The sequence below is a fragment of the Ambystoma mexicanum genome, chromosome 14 (genome assembly GCF_040938575.1).
Source record: "Ambystoma mexicanum isolate Mex_15411 chromosome 14, UKY_AmexF1_1, whole genome shotgun sequence".
Taxonomy (NCBI): domain Eukaryota; kingdom Metazoa; phylum Chordata; class Amphibia; order Caudata; family Ambystomatidae; genus Ambystoma; species Ambystoma mexicanum.
This window is the reverse complement of record NC_090940.1, coordinates 266,931,719-266,957,262: the sequence shown is the minus strand read 5'-3', so window position 1 is coordinate 266,957,262 and position 25,544 is coordinate 266,931,719. Positions and strand designations below refer to the sequence as shown.

General features: G+C 44.3%; 1 protein-coding gene across 6 annotated transcripts in view; it reads left to right on the top strand.

Moving 5' to 3' along the window:
- MDGA2 (MAM domain containing glycosylphosphatidylinositol anchor 2) overlaps positions 1 to 6,422 on the top strand; it is a 2,250,375-nt gene extending 2,243,953 nt beyond the window's left edge. For all 6 annotated transcript variants that reach the window (XM_069637392.1, XM_069637389.1, XM_069637393.1 and 3 more), the window contains one exon: positions 4,586 to 6,422. In XM_069637392.1, the coding sequence (XP_069493493.1) occupies positions 4,586 to 4,674 (89 nt within the window). In that variant the 3' untranslated portion in view covers positions 4,675 to 6,422. The remainder of the gene's footprint in view (positions 1 to 4,585) is intronic.
- Positions 6,423 to 25,544: the final 19,122 nt, after the last annotated feature.

Sequence of the window (25,544 nt, the reverse complement as noted above, 5' to 3'; positions counted from 1 at the left end):
GAGACTTATCCCGAACGGCACGAGGCTCTCGCTAGATACCGGGTTGGTGCACCACAGGATAGCGTCCAAAGTACTGTGCACAATAACCTTCAAATAGTTCATAAACAACTTCCTTTCCCACGATGAACAAAAATTAGAATTTCACCTGTTAACTGTCACAGGTACCAAAGGTTCAAAATAGTTCAAAAAACCACATGCAGGATTGCATGCGATAGAACACACGCAGCTCAGGACAGCCGCGCTTGAAGACAGCGTCCGCGTGGAGATTTAACACGCGAACAGGACTCACGCAGCTCAGGACAGCCGCGCTTGCAGACAGCGTCTGCGTGGAGATTTGGCACGCGAACAGGATTCACGCAGCTCAGGACAGCCGCGCCTGCAGACAGCGTCCACGTGGAGATTTGGCACGCGAACGGGATTCACGCAGCTCAGGACAGCCGTGCTTGCAGACAGCTTCCGCGTGGAGATTTGGCACGCGAACGGGATTCACGCAGCTCAGGACAGCCGTGCTTGCAGACAGCTTCCGCGTGGATATTTGGCACGCAAACAGGATTCACGCAGCTCAGGACAGCCGCGCTTGCAGACAGCGTCCGCGTGGAGATTTGGCACGCAAACAGGATTCACGCAGCTCAGGGCAGCCGCGCTTGCAGACAGCGTCCGCGTGGAGATTTGGCACGCGAACAGGATTCACGCAGCTCAGGTCAGCCGCGCTTGCAGACAGCGTCCGCGTGGAGATTTGGCACGCGAACAGGATTCATGCAGATCAGGACAGCCGCGCTAGCAGACAGCGTCCGCATGGAGACTTGGTACGCGAACAGGAAACACGCAGCTCCGGAGTTAGCGTGCGGAGGAAACACGCTCAAAATAGGCCAAATAAGTTGCTGAAGGGAATGCGACAACGCAGGTCCGGAGTTCAGCTACCAAAACGCCAAAATTGACTTAATCAGAAGCAGCGATTGGAGTCTCCATGCTGCTTATGTATGCACTGCCGTGATACACGTGACGGACCTAAGTCACGTGAAATTTAACGATGTGAAAAATGCAGACGTTGTTTTCCGGGCAATGCTTCGAACAACCTCCATTTTGAGTACAATGGTCTAGTGGTTCTATGGGCGTAACTCATTTTGTATGGAGAAGTCGTTCCTGGTCCAGAGGTATGTCCAGCAGGCAAGACACCAACACACACACACACACCTCCTTCCCACCTCCTTCCCTACCGTCCTCTAACCAGGTAACCTTTCCTGTGAATGTTTGTAATATCAGTGAAAAGAAAACCATGACTATAACAAGGAAGAGTAGGGTTGACTCCAGTGAATAATCATTGCAAAATACTGAGCTGAGGAGGCGGCACAGAGCCAGCATGGATGTTCATTAGAATTGGGAGCCAGAATGCAAGCATAAGATAGATTGGGCAAAGAGAAACCACTGGGAGAAGGTCTGGGACCCTGAGTGGAAGCATAAGAAAATGTGGACAAAGTACTATACCCGGCAGGAGAGCGAACTGGGTATAGTAAGAAAGATACAGAGTGAAAGATACTGGGTCAAGAACCCCCAAGTGAGAGAGGAGGAGTGCCACCATTGTGCAGTTACTTTGGGACAGTACCTGGCAGGGGAGTATACCAGGTACACCCACCTGAGCCACTGTAGAAGCTCACAGGAAGCAGAAAGCCTGAGAAAGGCCAGGGGAAGGGAGACATTCCCCCTGGCAGTTTGAGCATTGTGAGAAGTCTGAGAAAAGTCAAGGGAAGGGGATCATTCCCTTGGCATTGTGAAAAGTCTGAGAAAGGCTTGTGGAAGGGAGTCATTCCCCTTGGTGTTGTGAACATTGTGAGAATCCTGAAAAAGGCCATGGGAGGGGAGAAATTCCCTTTGCATTGGGAAAGAGCCTGAAAAGGGCCTGGTGAAGCAAATCATTCCCCCAGCATCTGTGCAGTGTGCCAAAAGCCTGAAAGAGACCAAGGGAAGAAAGCCATACCCCTTGGTGTTAGGTACTGTGAAAGCAAAGGAGATCAGGGGAAAGAAGTCACATCCCCTGATGTTGTGTACCATAAAACCAAGTAGAAGAATGCCCAGGGAAGGGAGTCATTCCTCTGCCACAGCAAAAGGATTGAGAACAAGATGCCTGTAGAAGGGAGATATTGTCAATGAAACCAATAGTAAGCAAACTATGGGCAATATGTAATGAAGTTTCAGTTAGAACTTTTGAGTTTGAACCAAGACCTTTAGAACACCTCAAGCTGGATTGTTGTGTTATATCCTGGAAATGAACTGAAACTTGGAGAAGGGAGTCACTCTCACAGGCGCAGTTCCCATCTGCCAACTGGAACTATAGCCGAGTATCCAGAAAAAGGGAGTCATTCTTCTGGACCAAGAAATTCCAGTATCTCTTTAGTTTACTTAACAGTGTAAGGGATAGAAGTAGGCATGTTGATACACAACGTTGGACTCTTTTTCATTTTCTTTGACATTTTGACAGATTCCTTAGTTCCTTATTTGAGGAAGGGAAACCCCTCTTAGAGTTAGGGAGGGATAGGTTTTCTCTTTACTTTATTGAAAATAAAACTCTATGCCAAAAAACATGCCATCTGTGCATGAGTCTCCTCCTTCTGCACCCTTACAGTGCGCATGTATGTGTGCAAGAGAGAAATGTAACAGGTATGGATATTCATCCATATCTACATCAAATATGTTAGATAAAGTCTTCATTTCTTGTGGTGCTCCTCACTGTTTTTGACTTTAAGACATCCCATAGAGGCACAGAACATTTTAGTGCAAAGTGTATTGAATGTGTGTGCTCCCATTTGCCGACGCATAAGGAAGCCTTGCAGAATGCGGCTTGAGTTTAAATTCAATGTTAAATAGTGCAGCACAACACCCCACCATCCAACAGGCGACACATTGAGTCTTGCGTTCACCACTTGTTATTTTTTCGTGAATAGCACTGTTTTCCATACTGCACATTGTTCCTAACCAAACCCCATAGTCTGGGGAGTGCTTCACAACAGAGTCTAAGTATTGTTGTGAATCATTCAAGGCATGCATCTAAACGCCCTTTTGCCTCATACATAAACATTAGACACTGACAAACTCTATCTTGGTCCTTGCTTAAGGAGAGGAATGTCCATCTATTCCAAAAACATGCAACACGAGTGAGTACCCAAGTATACCCTCTTAAATGTGCTTACTTAGACACCCTAGACAAATGGATCCTGTGGTTTTGGGTATAGAATGCAGAATTCTGCTCCACTCACATTCCTTGTCTATCATAAAAAGGGCCCAAAACTGCCACTTCCCCCAGGGGAGAACTCACTTTCCACATGTTCGTTTCAAGGATGGTTCTCGCTCTGGGCTCTGGATTTACCTGTTTCTCATCAGTGCATGTTGATGGCCATTCAGGCCGAGCAGATCGCACAACCCATTATAAGCAAAACTCCAATGCTTCGATTATTTATATGTGGATTTACCTGAGTTAATGTGCACCTATGAACTTGCGTTTGTAAGTAGGCCAACCGAGAAGGCATGGCATGGTACAAAGCGCTGCTGGTAGCATTGACCTGGTAAATGTTGGTTCTGTCATCTATTATGGCTTCTTAAGACTTGTTCTTGTAGATCCCACCATGTCAGTAGACACATATGGTTGTGAGTCCCCTCAACGCTACTCTCTCCACACCACTTGATAAGGAACCGCCAGCATCCCTACAAGACCACCAAAAAGATAGATATTGCATTATGTACAAAGAGTATATAACCGACAGAGATAATAAAAATATAAGCATGTGAAATGACAGAATACATACCACACTGCGATTTGGTAAAACACCTTTTGTATGATAAACATAATCTATAAGGAAAATTAGCTTTATTTAAGGTGGAGTAGGGTAAAACAGGGGCGAAAGGGCGCCTTTGACTCCTTTTCCATTTGGAAGTGCAATCTATCCGTCCCATCAGCCAGTGCCTCAGCTGTACTAGAGTAAAGGCTGGAACACTAGCAGTTTGACAACGATCCTAGGGACAAACACCACAAGGGGAATAAACCTCTCGCCCAAATTATGTTGAAATGTGAACAAGAAAACACTTCTCTGGGCAACAATACGGACCACCTCTCTCCCCCCCTCAGACCCCACCCACACACAAAAATAGGAATGCTGATGCCTTACCCTATTCTATCCCAGTAAAGGTAAGAAACAAGGGAGATACATTCAGGAGGGAAAGACACAACGCGTGTTAGTTTAGGACCTTGTTCTGGTTGTCCTCACAGAGGGACAAAGTGCTTGGAAAGAATACCAGAAAGATGAGACCACTCCATTGGCTGTGTGAAGGGTTCTTGTAAGAAGGCTGTTCCTCAATATTGATTTATTCATCAGACGGTTCGGTTATTTGGACGTTATCTTACATTTTTTCTGTACCTGAAAACATCCTTACGCCAATTTCCATTATAGTTTGTATCCATTCCTGCAGTATGTTATGTCCTCAGATTCATACAGGCGTTACACCTTCTGTTCTATAAAAAATAAAAAATCTTACTTCAGAAGTGAGAATTACTCCTTGAAATATTAACTTTCGTTTTGTTTTCCTTTCTTTGTAGGTACAGTGGGCGGTGTAATCGGGACACAAGTGCATATATGGTTGTATCCGGTCATTCTTCTGCTCTCTACTCTAAGTCACCGAAGGTGACCTTATTCTGGCAGAGGCTGCAAAAGATTCATTTGGCATTGGCATGAAGAACGAGTCTTTGAAGATGGACATGAAAACAAAAAAACTACCAAAGATTCCTCCACTGATTATTGACTGCTAACGCACTGGTAAAAAAAAAAATGGCGCCATGGGAGATGCATTCTTACAAGCCACACGTGAAAGTGATTGGACTCCAAAAAAGCAGAGACCCCCGGGTGCTTCTGTGGTTACCAAGAATACAGTCATCTGCTTGAACTCTCAGAAAAGAGCTATAGAAATCCTTGTCAAAGCACAAAGTCATGGCTGGTTTTGTTTCAAACAAATACAGTTTGCTTGTTACCATGGGAACCTAAAGGCCTGCCAATGAAACCTCACAGTCAACAGGGTACAAGAAGACCTGGCATTCGTTTTCCCTTAGAAAGCTTTTTTTCAGTACTGACTACATACAAGTAGCTCTTTTTTCCCATTGGCTGTCATCATTCTTAGAGAAAATGCCCAAGCTTAAAGCTGTTAACAACATTCATGTTTCCTTTATTTCATGGCTATGCTAGAAACCTTTAAACTGTCTCTTTTTGCATGCAATACTATCCGGGATGTGCAGCCTAGGATTACGTATTACACAAGCGTCTCAGAATCTGCTTGTGGCCGGTTGAGTACAGCAACGTCACCTATCCCAACGAAGAAACCAAACCATCACTTTTTATAAATTGCCATGGAAACCAAGTGCCTTCAATGAAACAAGCCTGAGATGTTTTGACACACAAGCTTGCACTGCTAATAGTGGTTCGTGTAAAAACACTTTTATAAGCCAACCACAGCCTACACGTGCGAACAGCAGGTGGAAATGGAACTGCTTCTGAAGAAGGATGGACCTAAGTTGCTGCATATGCCATTTTCGATAAGATACATGTTCTTTAAATTCTTTAGACAGCCATGGCCTTTCCACCTACTATCCATTACAAAATGGCTTCCACAGATACTGACTTTGGAAGCACCATTAATTTTCAATTATTGAATGGAATACCATGTGTAGAAGGGTGGTGAAACATGCTGAGTGTGCAACGTGCTACAAATAAAATCAAGTATAGAACTGCACTAACCTTCAATTGAAAAGAAAGAGGACTTTGCTAAAGGAGAAGAGAAAGTATGCACGTGTATCTGTGACCGCAGTGCATACAAACTCTACAGCCACTTGGGACCTGCAAATCTGGTTTTGCTATTAAACACTGAAGGTGTCATGCCTCTGCCCACTAGACAGACTCTGTGCAGATTGTGAGATATTATTTTATTATTTCAGCAAGATTAAAAACAACACTTTTGCAAGAAAACCCTGTAAATGGACTTTTGAGCTACCTGAATACAGACTGTACCATACCTTTAACCAGCCAGTTTTCCAAATGCATTGTAAAGTTCTCCTTATATTGTTGGTTATGAAAATTTGAAACCTTTTTTTTTCCATAAATTATCTCAGCTTTTAACCTGAAAGAAGAGACTTTTGTCTACATACAAATATTATGATGTGTTCTTTCAAAACCCTAGAATAAAAAATGATATGCAAGAAATTGGGATATACCATTAAAAATATATAACATTTGCAAATATTGATATAAAAAAGCACAAGATGAAGTAGTAAAAACAAATGACAAGGCTTGAGTTTTTTATTCTGTAGAAATGTTTGTGCAAATTCAGGAAACCAACTGAAAAAGATAATTTTACAGATACGTTCAATAAAGCCTCTTTCCAGGTAAGGTATGGCAACTGGTGTGTGTATTTGTTAAACTACACAAAGAAAACTACCCATTAAAATGAGCATAGAGCGTTTGTTTAATTGTGATATAGCTGGGACTGCATCACTAAGAGTTTGAATGAAAAAATAGAATTCTAGGTCAAACCCTGATTTTATTCCAGTCTACATTACATTATTTCAACTATTATGGAAAGAAGCGTACAATTGTGAATGTGATACATTTTCAGGTGTACAGAATCGGAATTTCATTTGTCAACTTATTTTATTTATTTATTGTATTGAGCATTTGTTAGGCTCTTATACAATTGAATAGTGTTTCAAAGCGCCACAAGGATAAATGGGAATGGAACAGGGGAACAATAACAATGTAAAAAACAGTAAAATACAGTCCTTATCTTACTCGGCCTAGTGGCATTCCGACATGCAAGTGCAGTGAGGAGAAGTACAGGAGGTAGGGAGTGAAGGAGGGGGCAAATGCTGGTGGAGCGGCCAAGAGGGAAGTGCTAAGGGAGCCAAGGAGGAGAGCATCAGAATAAGTGCTCGTGCAGTTAACGCCCAAGGGTGGGATTCAGAGCCACCAAGCAGGGACCTGCAAGGGCAGTGCCGGTATAAACTGGGAAGAAGGGCTTGGAATCCTACAAGATTCATGAGGTTCAGGCCACAAATCGCAGCAGCAATGGGGGGATTATCAGGGAAGGGAAAGAGGTAGTGGATAGCAGAGTTTTGAGGAGTTTCTGGAACTTGAGGAGGTCCGGCTCAAGTTTGAGAAGGACAGGGAGGCGGTTCCAAAGCGGGGCACCAGCCGAGGAGAGAGACTTGCCCGCCCCGCTCTCTGCTTGGAGAAGCGGTTGACAGTCAATTAGTTGGAGTTAGAGCGGTGTAGGGCTCTAGCAGGGGAGTATCTAGGGAGGGAAAGTTGGAGATAGCATGATCCCACGCCCCAGAAGTCCTTGTGGATGATGCAGAGGGTCTTCAATTTCATCCTTGCAGCCACCGGGAGCCAGTGGAGAGATTTTAGGTCTGGAGAGATACACTCCCTCGGCTTGAGGCCAAGACAAAGCTTTGCGAAAAATTGCCTAAATACATCATGCAGTCTTGCAAAGTGTACTTTACAAATTGTCCTGGGTCAGCCTAGTAGCTTCTACATCCATCCCACTTACCATCCCTAATTCTGTAACCCCTTTTCATAAACCCAGAGATGAAAAACACACTTATTTAGCAGTTTGAGCAAATAATGCTGCAGTCTGCATTGTCTATCTGTTCACTAGCAGCCACATTAGCTAACGTTTGCACCAGAGCCAAAAATGGAGTAAATGCATTTAGTATTAGACTTGCTGCTCATGGCCTATGGGACAGAGCAAAGGGATGTTGCTGGTATCCTGATTGCATAAAGATGTTTCCAGTGGATGAAAATGTGTATTATTTTTTGTTTTTTGTTGATGCCTACTTGATGGGGGAATAGAGCAAGCAGGACTTGCTTCAAATTTACAAGAGACCCCATTACATGACATGAAATAGAAACATGCAATATGCAATAAGGAACACACATAAAAGTTGCATTGTCCAAATGTTAAAGGTGAAACTTGATGGCAAAATCTGTTTCTTTTCATGACAGGTAGTCGTCATACTTCTTCTTTGTTGACTGAGTGCACAAATATGTGTACAGTATAGATTAGAGAAAAACCTTTTTGATCCATTGGGCCCGATTAACAAAGTGTTTTTTAAAGGGGCTTTCGCATTCAAAAACACATTTGAAAATCAGGCCCATGGAGCATTACACAACCAGTAATTCTTGGGCTAAGTGCATTTGTTCAATTTTTAGTACCAATGAAATCATCACATAATTTGGTTCATGGTGGCACTCTTTTTGTGACACACTACACTGTCATATAGAAAGCTCCTGCGTCTATTGGACCAGGAGTTGGTAATGTTTGATAACTTCCAACATTGACTCTACGTCCACTTGGTAAAGGGGTCCCTTCATACCATTGAAATGGGGAGGGTCTTAAGAGTTTGGCTCTAATCTTTCAGACACAAAATTATTGCATGCTTGTTTTAGAAGACCATCCATGCTCTGTGCTTTAGCAAACGCTATTGATGTGGGGCTTCAAGCTCCTGGGGTTGGGAGTCTTCTCTCTTTACCTAGGTCCATTTCTACAAACTCAGCTTCAGCTCGCTCCATCTCATTGAGATCTTCCACTTCTTCACTGTAACTCCCACTAAGAATTTCTTGCACAGCAATTGAGCTAAGAGTTGACTAGGTTTATGACATAGGCAAGCTTCTCCAAGTTAAAGAGAATTACCTTCACCTCTCCTTGGTAGCCCCCATTGATGACTCCAGCTTCCGTATTCGGGGAATGTTTTTGGTCTTATCCTGATTTTGGGGCAATCCACCCATACGTCTCTTCGGGTGTGTCCACCTTCAACCCAGTCTTGTCTAGGGCCTTGCCCCTAGATGGAACTATCTTCTCCTCTTCATACAGGTCACATCCTGCAGACTTAGGTGTTGCTCTGGTGGGGAATCTGGCCGTCTTGATCAGTTACACTCTCCTCAACATCTCTCTTGGCTGAGGGCAACATATTTATCAGGATCTGGATAGTCCCATGAGGACACCACATGTTATAGATGGCCTCAAGAACACACCAACTCTCAAAGACAGTTCAATGGTTTTAATTGATATATTTGAGAAAGGGCTCCTTAAGGGCCGTCCATCCCTCTCTGGTCTCCCATGGGCATTTCCCTCCACAAACTCTAGGATGGTCACTAGAGATGGTAACTCCTATTGTCTAACAATTGTCTGGCTGGTCGTGATGGCTAATGGGCAAAAACACTCTCTATATGGTTCCTAACCTACGTCCCACAAAAATATTGTACAAGAAAAGGTGCCTTCCAATCACACAGGTCTCACTTGTTCCTTTACTTGCATGCTTTTGTACTCCTCTCCTTACTGCTCCATATTTCCTCCCCTTTCTTCTACTCTCCTCCCTTTTCTTCCTCCCACTTTCCTTCCTCTAACCCTCTCTCATTGCTCATTCTATTCCTCAGATTGTCATACTCTCTTCTTCTCTCTAATATTACTCTCCTCTCTATTACTCGTTCTCCTATCCACTGTAATACTCTCCCCTCTTCCCTCTCCATTCTACTACTCCCCTCTACTAATCTCCACTCTTGCCTCTCCTCTCTACCCTCTATTACTCTCTCCTTTCCTCTCCTCTCCCATCTCGATTCTACTACACTCCACTCACACCTTCTGCCATAGTCACCCTCCTTTCATTCTACTAGTCACCTTCTCTTTCAGTTTCATTCACCATCTACTCTGTTATTTTTGCTACCTTTGCGCACACACTCACACCCAAGTACCACTTTTTCCCCACCAACCAATACTTCTACTTGCACAAACTTTCACCTCTCAGTCTTCCCCCACGCTCCTCTGCACCGTCCTTCCTCCACTTGCTCTGTTGGTCTCCCTTCTCCTCACCCAAACAACACATGCTGCCCTGTTTCAAGTGCCCCTTTTCATTGTCCCCTTGCATTATTATGTATTATTTATGATTGTATTTATTGAGTGCAGACCTTGCGTTGAGAAGCAACAGAACACTTTACAGAAGTGTACAACATTACAGATGTATAACGGAGCGCTTTTCAGAGGTAACAACAGAACAGATATACACCAGAGGTAGGCTACAGAGGGGCACAGAGGAGGGGTTCAGCGAGTTATATGGCACGAAGGCCGACGTGATGGCATAAGTGTTGAGGAGGAGAGACTCCTTGAAGTGGTGGGTCTTGAGTTCTTTTCTAAATTGTAGGAGCGTGGGGGCAAGTCTGATGCCTACAGGGAGGAGGTTCCATAGCCTTTGGTTGTAAGCAGAGAAGGGTTGTTTTATGGTCCTTTCCTTTTTGCAGTGGTGGATTTCAAGTCTGCACGTGTCCTGGTTTATGGTAGTGCACTGTCTGATAGAGATGTTATTTCTCCACGAGATAGCTGGGTGACTTGAGGGTGACTACCTTATAGATAATACAGCAAGACTTGTAGGTGATTTGTACGTTCAGTGGGAGCCAGTGAAGGTCGATGGGGGCCAGGGTTATGTGGTTGTATCTTCGTGGACCCTTGATGATGCATGCAGCTGCATGTAGGATACTTCTTAGGGGCAGAAGGGAGTATGACAGGAGGCTTTCGAGGAGTGTGTTGCCCCCATCCAGATGGGATAGGACCAGTGCTTGAACGGTGGATCTAAAGCTGTCTTTTGGGAGGAAGGGCTTGACTGTCCACAGGAGGGAGGGCTGACACCAAGCTGTCTGAGTTTTCTTAGCTATGTATGTCTTGAAGGAGAGGTGTTTGTCGATGTGGAACCCGAGAGACTTGGCGCAGGAGGTGAGCTTGGGTTGAAGCTTTCAGAGTTCATGGTTCATAGCCAGATCTGTATGCCTGGGAGTTCTGTGTTGGTGGTGAGGAGTAGGAATTTGGTCTTGGAGGAGTTGAGCTTCAAGTATGCATTGGACATCCAAGACTGGATCAGCAAGAGGCAGGTTTTGAGCCTATGGATATCCTTGATGGAGTCGATCTTGAGGTATAGCTGTGTGTCATCGGCGTATTGGTGGATTTGGATGTTGTGTGTGGCTACGAGGACTCCCATCGGCTCCATGTATAGATTGAAGATAACTAGGGAGAGGATGGAACCCTGCAGGACTCCAGGTAACAGGTAGCATTGGCGATCTCGAGGCATCCATCTGAACAAACTGCTTGCGGTTGGCAAGGTAGGACTTGAACCAACCTAGGATAAGGTTGCTGATCGCCATGCACCGATGTAGGATATCCATTGGCTCTCTCTCTCTCTCTGCTTGTTCCACTGCCTTGCCGGTGCCTTCCTTTTCCCCAGGGGCTTGGTTACAGAAATACAGGCCCATTTAATTTGCCTTTAAGCCACACTGCCTTTTCATTTGCGGGTCAACCAGCATTAGGAAGTTGCAGACTGTTCACTTGTAGTAAATGTCAGTGTTTGTGTGAGGGTTAACCTGAGTGTCCAGATTGGTCTGATGCAATGGTCAGGTGTGTAGTCTGTCATGTGGAGTTGCTGGTTTCCCAGTTTGCTATGTGGACCATTCTATGGTCCCACTGCAGGTATGATCACGGCTGCAGCCTGTGTTAGGTAGAGTGTCTGGAGTGCCAGTTGGATGTGGGGTTCGCTGTGCACCCCTTTAGTTTCTCCCTGGATCTCTTCCAGTGGGGTTCCCCACTCTGTCCTTCGCCAGGCCTTCTGAATGATCTAGTCCTATGGGACAAACAGAGGAGACTGGCCACATAACCAGTATGGGGAAAGAAAATGTGTATTTACTTCAAATAGCCAGGCACAAAACAAAAGGACAGAGACAATGGCACTCCCATACTCCACTTCTAAGGTAGAACTGTCTGGTAAAGACTCTAGTAGGCCTCTCAGTGCCGCTTGAAAGGGGCCAAACACTCAAATCTAATGTCTCTGCTTTCAAAATAGCAACCTTAACCTCTCCAATATAACTAAGGCCCAACAGCTCCAACTTGACTTTACTCTCTGACATTTCACTATTCTACCAACATGAACTTCCAACCCACAAAGAAGACAATTCTCAGGATCTCATATTCATTTCACTCTGGCCTGCTCCCATTATTGACCCCTCGCTCTCTGACTGCTCTCTCATTCCCTTCACCAACTCTACCCCACCACTCTCCCTCGTCCCCATCTCTCATTAAACATAACATTAAGCCTGTCTACAACCTCCCCTACCTCAACCATGTCAACATCTCAATTGAGGCCCTCACTCCTCCTCTAGTTTACTCTATTGAACTTGCCTTTACTGAAATCAACTCTCCACTGTCTGCCCCTTCAATAATCACTACCCTGACCATTACTTGACTCCCTACTTGCCACATCCTCAAATGTTGATCTTCTCAGCCATCCAGCTGCTGAGGAAAATAATGCAGCTTTGCTTATGCAGCTGGCACAAAGTGCAAACCCCCTCTTTCATCACTGCCTAAAAGGACTCGCTTCTGAACATGACCACAGTTCTTGACAAATGCTCCAATTACAGTAACAGTGTGTTCTCAATGAGCTCTCACCTCCACAGACTTCCCTGCCCATCCATACCATGCTTTCTTCCCATTAGAACCACTGTTTCCTCCTCTCCCCTCTAAATCCTGTGCCTCCTACTTCTCCTGTAAAGTCACAAGACAACGTTTTCGCTCTAGAACCCCTCCATCATTCTCCTCTCTTCTTATCTTCCTCACACACTTCTTTCTATCCAATTCCTTCCCTGTCTCTCCTACTGAATTTCTACCCATCCTTCACCCTGCCAACTCATTATCCTCCCCAAATGGCTCCTTCGCACAATGAATTGTTAAGGAACTTGCACCTGCCTCCTCCGCTTACTTCTCTTTCTTATCCCATCTCTCCCATCAGGTATCTTCCCAGCCTGTTACAAAACCGCTACAGCCATGCCTCTGCAAAAATAAAGTGTTTACCCCAACATGCCCCACATTTCACTAACCTCCCTCACTCCTTCCCAACCCCTCTAAAATCCAGGAATGGGTTGTCTTCAATCACTTAGTCAACTAACATTACAGTGAGACTGCTCCCAAGCATGTCAGCATTTCGCTTACCAGTACCCACCACTCTCACCTTTAATTCCTTATCTACTTTCAAGAGCACACAGCCGCACACCTGACTCGAAAAGGTGACGTAAATATGTACAGGACACACTTATTGCCTGTCTGTGACTTGCGCAATTACTCCTTGCAGACCATGACAGGTCTTCTGTAGAGACAGTTGGGGAGGGATAGTGGTGAGGGATAGTATTGGCAGTAATTGTTTTGTCTACAATTGTAAATATTTGCATTATACACATTATAGTTGGTGTTGCATAGAAATTATGACTGGACATTGCTTTTTCAGTGTAAGTGGGTGATTTATTTACAGTGCAGTGCCCACTGTGTTAGCTGGCCTGTGCCACGTGGGTGTGTGAAGTGATCAGAAATAGTGGTAAATCAGTTCCTTGCGTGAAACACGGCCATCCATGTAATCATGGCTATGTGCAAATGGCAGTTCATCATCACTGTCATGCTCCACTGCCTCTGGTGGGTGCATGTCCATTTCGGGGGCAGTGGGATCTTGCACCCGATACACATGATGTGCAACATGGCACAGGCCAGGACTATCTTTCTCACCTTCACAGGGCTGTACATAAGTGTGCCCCCTGATCTGCTCAGGCAGCGGAACTCTGCTTTAACAGGCCAAATGTCTACTCTATTGCACAATGAGTACAGATATGGGCACGGTTGTATCCCTGCTTGTGCTGGTTCTGTGGTTGCCTCACAGGGTTCATCAGCCATGTCATCAGTAGATATCCAGCATCACCTGCAGGGGAGCGACAGAAATGGAAGTATGTCATAGTAGTGCCCGTATCATGTTGGTACAGTATGTATAGTGTTCACTAAACACTGCAAGATTACACATGCTAATTGTTGATAACATAGCATATGTCATATTTGGGCATGTTAAAATGTGCATTGTCAGTGCAAATGGATGTCCATGCATTGAATGGACCATATTGCGTTGGATCAGGGTGATAGTAGGGATATATATCTGTAGTCATCAATGTCAATGTAATGACAAGTGCTAAATGCAATTGTGGCTTATCCGAGTGTAAGTGTGCGGGTGCTATCACCAGGTGGCAATGTTTCCCATCCTGCAAAATAGTCTTGGGTTTGACAGACAAGGTGTGCCCGACACGGCAGACCCTGCCAGTCGCCGCGGACCTGGTAGGCATGGCTGACACAGGTAAGGATGTAAATCTGCGTTGAGGCGACAGTTTAGATATTTTTTGGAATGAGTACATGCCTGAAGGCGTACTTGCATTCTGAGGTACATGACATGCTGCATGGGAGTGGTTGAACAGCATCAATAAATATGCAAAAATGATGGATGTGGACATATTCACAGAGATATAGCATTCTAGGAATTGGATGGATGGGAAAGGCGATGGCAACCTAATGATTTCCAACAAGCCAATATGCTTTGTCAATATTCATGGTGTGTGTGTGGTGTGCTGTTGCTTTGACATGGCCCATTCACACCCACCATGACTTCTGACCCTTTCATTACAACACACACACATGAGACTGGCGTGTGGTCTTATTGTGTTCCTATTCAATAGTCCTTTGATGGGCATATCACACAATCAGAGATATGTGTGGCTAAAATGTTGCGCTTCAGGTCACATGCATATGTGTATGTGCACTTCAAACAGGCAGGGGACCTTGCTACTTGGTGTGCAGCACACTAGTGGTGTGAAGGTGGGGTATTCTGATTCATAAGGATTATTAGTCTGTGCAGCATGTGTTCTGGGTTCTGCTGGGTTTTGGGACATTGGTGTGATGCATTTTGGTACATGCAGTGCTTTTGAGGTTGTTGTGCAGATTTGATGCTGTTATGCATACACACAATCAGTTTGGTCAACTGAGACACGTCAGTCAGGCCTTGTGTTTAGGCATGCTATTACTGTGTTGCACATTGCACTGCACACATGCACAGCTGATCGGTGTTGTGCATACCCCCATTGAACAGTTCACATGCTTTGGTAGATACACTCACCCAACAGCCAGGTACGCTATGGTGTTTTCTGCATGGTAGTATTGGAAGGGATGTGGGAGTGGTTCATTTGTGCTTTTGCAGTGCTCATTGGGGCCACCTGGGCTGATTTTGGGCACCTGTGGGATCTTCATGCACAACTGACTCTAGTTAATGCCTGGTCTGTGATGCCAGTGTTTCCGTCGCAGGATATATGGTGCTACCAGCATGTCCATGCCAGTGTTTCTGTGTACGTGGAGCTTGGAATGTGCACGCACTAATGCCATGCCGGTGTCTAAGGCATGGCTGACACATTTTGCCGCAGATTGCAGTCACAGTTTTGCCGGATACGGTCGATCACTTGCAGTGATGGTGTTAGTAGCATTGCAACTCTGCTGCACTGGAAAAAGGTGCCGGTACAGAGCGACCAGCACTGCTATTTCTGGACCGGCATACTTGTAATGAGGCCCATAGTTTCAATATAGAGTATAGATTAATATCGCTCACCTATTTCCACACAGACCTCTCCCTTTTTGGCTCCGATCTAGAGGCAGAGTACTGTCATTGGGAAGATTGCCCCAGCTTTGACATTTGAATCACACTTTTAATACAAGAGGTGATTGATCAAGCCTACTTTACAATATTAAAGTTTTCGAAAGTGTCTTTCAGCATTACACTACTGTAAAGATATATTGTCTATAATTGTCTCTTTATGATTATTTTCAGAACCTGGATATATTTAACACCCTGAGGAAGATAATTGTTTATCGAAAAGCGTTGGGTTCAGCTGCTTTTGTTTGAAAATTAAATATATTTTGTATGACAGAATTTGAAGTGTACCGAGTTTCTCATTATAACAATTGGATGACTATTTAACAGCTATTATCATCACTTATGTACTTACTCATAGGAGGAGAAACTAGCGGCACAGGAAAGCCAAAGAGTTCCCCAGCGCTTGCACTCTCAGATATATAGAAGAAGACTAAAGGCTGCAGGTCACTGGGAAGGGTGGGTATACGGCCTATATACACCACATTCAATTAACAGCATGAAAGATAATTCCAGAGACATTTATTGTGCAGTGGTAGTCAGCCTGACATGTGTTTCGAGCTATCCAGCTCTTCTTCAGAGGCTTCTGTGATAGCACGATTTGAATCCCAAGTCTATTTAGAGGCGGAATGCCAAAAGCCAAAAACTGCCTAGCAATTACTCTTTCGCTTCGCATTTGCAGGTGAATCTTGCAGGAGTGTGTGTGTAATCACACTGCAGTATCCTCTGGCACTCGAGGATACTGCAGTGTGATTACACACTCCTGCACACAATAAATGCAAATTGGCATTTCTTTTTTATTTATTTTTTTATTTTTATATTTGTGTTTCCCAAAACTATTTGGTTTTACAAAGAAAGTCGAGAAGATTCACTGCGCCATTACATAGTTTTGGACTCTCTCGTTGCCCAAATTGAATTTTGAACTTTGGCATTTCTTATTTGGACTCTTTGAGGCGCAGTCTCTTTGGAATTATCTTTCATGCTGCACTTACTCATACCACCATAGAATCTTTTCAATATTATTTGGCTCATTAGGCCACAGATAGTATTCTCTTTTGTAGGTTTTTAAAAGCTTACGTATGTACCAAGATTGCCTAATCAAGCCCTCAAACTCCTCATGCACTTAACACTACTCAATCTCTATCTTACAATTCTCCAAAACTGTCATAGATTCCCAGTGCATATATTGACTTACCACATTGTCAATGTATTCTTCAATGCATGCATGACTTGCAGTCAAGAATGATCTCATGTTATTGTCTTCACAACTTTGTCATGGGGTGAAGAATAGTTCAATTTTCCCAAAGTCGTACTCTACCATATTTCGGTAGTCCTATACTTGTGCCTCACTGCTGGCTGGATAAAACGTCCCCCTTGGAGGTTGAAGCCACTAGCACAGAACAGTATTTACTAGAGTGATTACCTCCCAAAATGTACTTTGACTTTTATGCCAATTCAGTCATCTGAGCTTCAGTCCTCTGGGAAGCATTTAAAGCCTATATTAGTGGTATCCATAGTGTAGTTAACAATCAGATGTTCAAATGTATAAGGTGAGATCTGAGTAAATAGAGACTGAACTCTGGACCCTGGATATAACTATACTTAAAATGTGAAACAGAATGTACTTCATGCTATTTAATGGAAGTTATATAAGTTCAAACAGACAGAAGATGGTGAAATTATATTGTTTGATAAACCTAATATGGCTATAGAATATGGAGAGTGTGACTATTCAGGAAGGGTTCTGGCATATGCAATTCAACAGGATAAAACAAATATTGGTTTACTCTTCACTTATGGCAACACATTGAGCTTTTCACGACTTTAATGACAGTTGTGTACATAGACGTTTACCAAATTCTATGGCTAATAGCTTTCCAAGTTTGTCACAGGCCCTCCCAAATTGGACATTTTTGGAAAAATGTGTTAATATATGAAAAGGTTAAGAAAAAAAAAAACGCTTTTTTCGTTCTAGTCCCATTCATTTTCCCAAACAGAAAAAGTTGTTTTCTAAAAAACTGCTGGATGGATTTCTACTAAATAAGAAACAATTTGGGCACAAAGCGTCATTCACTGGTTTGTGGTAAATAAGTTCAGTCTTTTTAAAAATATTTGATAGAGAAGGGGGTGCCCTCTGCCCCCCAAAACGTTTATGTTCCATCCATGGTCCTATGCACCAGAGCGCCTGATAGTCTTTTCAGAAATGAAAAGTGACCTTGTTCTTTGTTTTGCTCAATACGAGCAATACTCGCGATAATACATGCGGAAGCCAAAAAATGAAAAGTGATCAAAATGCTCTTTAGAGGAAGAAAACAGATGCAATCAGATTAGACCAGATGATGGGAGTTGGAGAGGTCACCATGTAAACTTGTTGATTTGTAGGTGGGCTCCGGATATAGTTATGGGTAGAAAATGTTTGTCTTATCAGAGGTATACTGGGGGAATCGCAGGAGACTGCTGCAGCAACGTTGACACGATCGGAAAAGAAACTGCATCACACGAACCAAAGAATGTTAGAGGGTGATGGGAGCAAGTCAGGGAGGGAAAACGCATTTGAGGGAATTTAGAGGAACAAGAAAAGATGAGGGACACATGGTGAGTGCCTGTGAGGATGGGGAAGACGTCAATACCAGGGGAATCTCACAAGATTACTGTGGCAACGTCACAAGACTCATTCAGAAAGGAAACAGCAGCACATGAACCCAAGAGTGATAGGAGGTAATGGGAGAGGTTCTGAGAGGGGAAATGCAATTGAAAGGAGTGGGAGACCAAGAAAAGAGGAGGGTACCACATGGTGAATGCCTGTGAGGATGGGGAAGACTTCTTATTTTTTTTAAAGATTTTGTGGGAATTGGCACACCGCTACGCTAAAGCCGGAATCAGAAATTATTTCAGGTGAATTATTGCAGGAATAAGGAGTGGAAAAAATATATTTTACATCTGCCGAGATCACATCTACTAGGCAGGCGGCAATGGGTCTTTTGGAAATAATTGTTGGTGTGATATGTACAGTGGCCATGGCCAAATGCCATGGCTAGTGGGCCCCCAAAGCAACTATAGTATAAATTCAGTGAAAGAACTTGAGTTAAGGTGATCAGATTTAACCCAACAAAATCCTTTAAATTCAGCAGATGTGGTAAGTGATGACCATCTTAACTTCGTGTTTCCCATGCTGATAAGCCCATGAGCACATCCATAATATAAAAGAAGAAATTTACATGGACATGCAAACTTACATTGTGAGGGACATCTACTGAGGGACGCCGAGGTAAGAAGATCATCACTTCCGAAAGCTGCTGAATTTCAAGGGTTTGGTTGTGTTAAATCTGATCACCCTTTCTCTCTCTTAACTCAAGTTCTTTCCCTGAATATAAATATAATATACATAAATTCCACGGCATGGGCCTTAGTGAATTAAACAACTTTGCAGGATGTAAATGAGTTTGCCATCCTTAAAGGCCCTTCAATTAGTTTGCCTGAACCCCTTCCCAGATCAAAATGTACTAGCTGAAAGAGGGTTTGGAAGTTGCCATTTACCATGGACGTTGTGCAAATCTATAATGATGCCTCTTCTTAAACCCTAAAGACTTATAGAACTTTGATGATCATATAGGCCACTTTAAAGTGCCATGCTGTTATTGAAGTCTATGTAAAAAGGACGAGTATACTCGTCCTTGCCACTTGAAGGGTTCTAATGAATACCAATGTAAACATTCTTTCAAAGATCATGGCTGATGAGTGGATACAAGATTGAAGTCCGTGGTAAATTCAGACCAAGCTCAAATTCCTGTGTGGCAGATGAATATGTTTTAATTTAGGTAGTGTGTTTGGGATTCTCTATCAGGTTAGTCCATCTGTACAGGCAGTCGGGGTGGTAGTGGAGTGGAAACACACTCAACGTCCTGTCTTTCTTATTCCCAGTACTGCTTGGGACGGATTTTGGTCCTTTTGAGGGTGACATTAGTGTACACTAATATCTGTGCTAGGGTATGTACGAACATCTGATATGGCTTGAATGGTTCTTTTAAAGTTGCAAACCACAGCAACATAATTTGGACCTGCCCACTGGCATTTCTGGTCTGGTCCAATTCTTCCAGGAATTATGAGCGACTACTGGAAAGGATTGGCTGTTGAACCCCGTGGGCTATTGCTTTCAGGGGTTTTGAGGGTTTGTCTAAAAATCTGTATACATATGTGTCCTTGGCTATGATCTTATCAGTACTAAGTGTTTTAAAAGCCCTGGAAGTAGAGTTTGTCTTTGCTAATGTCTACATGGTTTGCTGATATTCTGTGGCGTAATAATAATGAGACATACTGTAGTATGGTACGTTGCAATAAGAGACATTTGGGTACATTTCTGGACTTCCAAAAAGTCATGTCCAAAGATGACTCCATATAGCCCCCTCAAACTTGATAGGATGACTTTTATGCTTGATGCATCCTTTATATGGTTATAACGGTCTTAGTTTCCTTTATTAGCACGCAGTCAATACTCACTAATCTAAGCCTGCATTTTAAGCAGCCTTTCTACCATGTGTCCTCCATGCCTTACCGTCACTACCCTGCTACTCCCTGCAACTTCCACCACCACTTTAGCACTTGCGAGCCACATACATCAGGTCTACAGGCTCTATATTATTTAAAACATGAAAAAAATGAAATGTACTTGTGCCATGTAGTGGCTGGCACTTTTCTGCTAATGTGCTTTTTCTGTGTTTTTGGCGTTATTGACTGCAATAAAGGTCTAGTAGCATGGCACAAGTTCCTAGATGGCACCGATACTTTTTTGCTTTTAGAATAAGATGGAGATTTTGTACCCACATATGTGACTTGTGGCTAAACAAAGCGCTATTAACCAAACCATTGCTAACTCGGGCCCAGAACTGGCAGGTCATTACAGATTGGGTTGACCATGGGCCCAGTTCATATCACCTGAATATTGTTATTGCATTAAAATGAACTTAATATTGCCATAATCATGATTTCTACATGACTCAAAGTGAACAGAATAACAAGGGAGAGCAGCAGATTCCTTGAGGCCACAGCAGAAACCCTCCCACAAGCCCCCATCCTATGCCTTTCCAATATGGCGGTCACCCTTCAAAGGGTTGTGCCTGTGGTTGCAGGACTGACAGGGCTGGGCTACTGAAGCAGCAAGAAAACCACACCCTCAGTGAAACAATTGAACCCGAAGAGAGCATACAAAATCACACACACCTGGGCTGAATGAACGAAAGGCAGTTCCTGGGTACGGGGCTAGAACCCTCTTAAAATTCTGGACAAAGCAGCCCACAACCAAATCCAGCACTTCCTAGAAACAAACATCATTCTAGGGAAAAGACAATCTGGTTTCCGTAAAGGCCACGGTACAGAAACCGCACTCCTCGACCTCAAAAACCACATAACCTCCATCATGGATAAGGGCAAACCTGCCCTCCTCCTACTCCTAGACCTCTCGGCCGCCTTCGATCTTGTAGATCAGAAAACCCTTACTACACACCTCACTCAGGCTGCCCACTTCTCTAACAATGCCTCCTCCTGGTTAATATCTTCCTTGAAGGCAGAACGATTCTCAGACCAAGCCAATGCAGACCCATTTACCATCCACTGCGGAGTCCCACAAGGCTCCTGCACCGTCCCCACCCTCTACAACCTATTTACAAACCCCTTTTTGATAAACTTGACTTCTTCGGTATAGCCTACACAAACTATGCCGATGACACACAGGTACTTCTACCTCTCACAGGCACATACAACAAGGACGCTGCAGCCCTTACAAGGATTTACTCCATCATCCAAGCCTGGATGGCAGCCAATGGTCTGTGCCTAAACAGGGAAAAAACGGAAATCATCATCATGGGCCCAAAAGAAACACTGGCCAAACTCAACCAACAATACTGCAACTGTTCCATAGATAACACCTCCATCCCGTCTCCTCCTTAGTCAAAACATTAGGGATCTATCTAGACTCCACACTATCCATGACAAGACAAGTCAGAGCCATAGCCTCTGCATCTGCCCACACTCCCAAACTCACCTTTCCTATCGAACCAAAACTGCCTATCCATGGCTAGAGCTACAATAGGGGCCAGACTAGATTACTGCAACGTTCTCCGAACAGGTACCTCCATCAAAAACCTCAACCGCCTCCAAACTGTCCAAATTAACGCCCTCAGAGCAGCCCTCAGAATCCCAAAAAGAGACCACATCTCACAGGCCAGAAGAGACGCCCACTGGCTTCCCATTAGAGAAAGGATCACATTCAAGACACTCACACACCAATGCCTTATCCTCTCAGCCCCAACATATCTCTCAGAAACCATCTTTAGAGACAGATCATCTCGCCCCAAAAGAATCAACCACACCAACAAACTGCGCATCCCTCACATCCACAGAGCAAAAGCGGGAGGTTTTGGTTTCCCACACATTGCCCACAAACTTTGGAACTCACTCCCGAACACACTCAGAGCAGAGACCTCACTCACAGCATTCCCCAAATCTCTCAAAACCACCCTATTCACCTAACACTGCTCCTTCAATCCAGAAACTATATTTGTACCATGTAAAAATGTATCATAACATTTTAATTTGTATGTATATTGTAACTAAGCTCAACTGTCTGTAACAGCGCCACGATGCCCCCGGGCTGATGTGCGCTTTATAAATAATAAATAAATAAATAAATTAAAGGTGCCTCTTCATTCAGAACTGTCTGACTATTTGGAGAGCATACAGATACAGGGAAGTACCACATTGAGCAAGAGGAGCAGCAATGAGGCTAGTTTGTAAGAGGTTGGAGAGGGAATGGTTGGAAGCGAGGGCTAGAAGCCATGCTTTGAAGGTGGTTACGACCACACAGCATGCTAAGCTCCCCTTCAGTGCTACTGCAGTGGCGGCTGCTTTTGACCTATGCAATGCTGATGAGGCCGACATTCCAGCTCAAGGAGAAAGGCCTTGTTTCCACTAAGATCACTGTCCAGCTCCCACATGCTATTTACGACAGTATTTCTGAAAATTCCAGCCTCGCATTTAAAAATGGCATCGTTATATGGTGAATTTTACCAGGGCGCTGTCAAAGTTCTTCTCTTTCATCATGGGGAGGAAGTATATGAATGCCAGAAGGGGGCACCGTATCTCAGATTGAGTGTGGAATCTAGTGTACCCCAGAGGTACGAGAGGTAAAAGAGCTGGAAAAAACGGACAGTAGTGTTCTTATGTAGCAGCCTTCTTCCATTTTAGTTGTTTTCCGTGCACATGGCTCTGAAAGAAAAAAGGATGCTTGGGTGTCACTAATGGAAAAGCAGGGACGCCAGGTGCTGTGTTGCTAATCAGTAATACACAGGACCTGCAAGCCGTTCTTCTTGTATGGATTTGGCAGAGACACGCTGGTGTATGTTACATGAAGGGTACAGCCCAGGATCTGATAGCCTGCAGCACTTTGGGTCAGGTTAGACAGTGGTGTAAGGGGGGTATAATAGGGCTAAATAGGAGAGCATAGTCATGGCACAATTAGTGTTAATGTAATAACAGCTAGGCCTGTGGAATCTGCCTCAGGGTGATTTGTGTATGAAATGTAAGGTTGGGGAGATCTTATATGTGAGTTGGTTAGTCAGAGGGAACAGGAGGAAGAGATTAGGCCTGGCAAGGTAAACCAACCTGGCGATCTTCCTGCACCCCTATGACTGACCTTTTGCAGGCAGGTTCTATATACAAGTTAGGGTGGGGAGAGTGGAAGAAGGGGTTTCGATCCTCCCATGTATAGTCAAAAACGAGTCCAAATTTAGAGCCTGCTGAACTCCCCACCTGTATTGAGTTTTCACTGGCCCATTTAAATGACCTTTTCCTCCACTCTGCCTTTGAGTCCACAATCTCGATAGAGGAGGGTAAAAACGTTATACTCATCCAAAAACAACAGGAATGGGATGGGAGAGACTATTCACCAACTTTTGGTATCTTCTGCCTTCAGGAAAGTGGTACGAGATCTCAACCACTTCCTCTTACTAGCGGAACGTCAACATGTGACCAAGCCTTTGGGCATTGGATCTCATTACGAGTTTGGTGTTATACGGTAAAGGTGCCAGTATCGGAATTACTGCCACTTTTCCCACACCGCCAAATTAGGGGTTGTGCTAATTCTGCAGGCGGGCTCAGCCCTGGCAGAATTACTGCCAACATCAGGTGGAATTTGCGTCAGTGCTAATTATGCTGGAGGAATTACCACAAAGATGCAAAACAGTATTTCCGCCAGTTGAGATACCACCAACATTGGCCCCCTTTTTCACTTGTGCTCGTGAAGTTGTGAAGGCATTACTGTGCCATGCATCCCGGCATATGTCCTTGTCCACCATCATGCACAGATAAATGCCACAAAGGCACGAGTATATGCAGCAGCACACATGTCAAACATTCTTGTTGTCCTTGACTGCACTAATGTGGCATCTGAAGAGGCATAACGCAACAAGAAGCAGTTCCACTCCATGAATCTGCAGGTAACGTGTAATGCTGACCTGACAAGAACACACTACTGCGCCCGATTCCATGGATGCACCCACGATGTCATGGTCATCGGTAAAAGCACCCTGGCTGCATACAGTGACAGCCACAAAGGGCAACGGACATGGATGCTGGGTGATTACAAGTGTCATACAATACAATCTTGCAGCACCAGTTGAATGCCATGTGATGGTGGGGGGTGGAAGATCACTACTACGGATTAATGCATGCCCTGTCAAGGCCCTGTATATGCAGGATCTGCCCGCTCACTCTGCACATGACAACCACAAACCACAGGACTAGGCCCAACAGGACTATGCAGTAGCATGAAGAGCAATGCACAATGCACCAAAAGGCAACTTCTGCACAAACAGATGACTACAGGAACCACAATGCATAGGGCACAAATACCTACACAGTCAATGAAACAGTTCAACACTGCACAATGGCAAAGCAACACTGCCAGACACTGATGTCATGAACATTGCAAATCATGTGAATCAATTGTGGCAGGAATGCACAAACCACATACATGCCCAAGAACAACAAATAACCCAGCAAGACACTACTTGACAGCACAGCACACCACAGGCCCATCACAGACAATATGCACATTTAATATCCTATCACAGGCCATATCTGGTATAAATTGCTTGCGAGTCGTGCGCAGTGTGTATCTGTAAATGTCAATGCACATGTTGCCCCAAAGTAAATCACACATCAATGAATATGTGGGAAAGAAAGCCATGTAGCACAAATGCAACATAACTGCATCAAGAGAGTTTTCTTCAACACGATATGTAACATGATACACATCCTCAATACACTGTGACTGACATATGTGCCATATGCTCTTGCATGTGACTGTGGTTACCCCTGGCTCACATGTCTAATGACACCTGTGCGCAATCCACATAAGCCACAGGTGGTGGCCTACAATGAGGCACACGTCAGCACAAGGCTCTGCATTGAGCAAACCTTTGGCCTCCTGAAGGCATGTTTCCGGTGCCTGAACCATAGCGGAGGGGCCCTACAGGGCAGAGAAGGTTGCCCAGATATTTGTTGCTTGTGCCATGCTGCACAACATCTGCATCAAGCAGAATTTCCCCCTGCCCCTTGAACTGGATATGTCACACCAGAAGACAAAGATGCACTGTCCGTAGATATAGTGCTGCGCACATTGAGTTTGATGAAGCCAGGGACAGACATCTGGTGTGGCAAGAACTAATGGAACATTTTTTACTTTTCACATGGATTTTAGCATTTACACACACTTTGAACATATTACCTTCACACACAAAGTATTTTCCTTGCCTTTCTTGTAGTGAACTACTTTTGTTAATGGTCAACTGTGGTGAGCACCCATCCTTATCATCCCTTGCCACCCACCTCCCCAATCCCCACAATCCATTGCCACCCATCTCCCCAATCCCCAACATCCCTTCCAACCCTACCTACCCAATCCCCAACATCCCTTGCCACC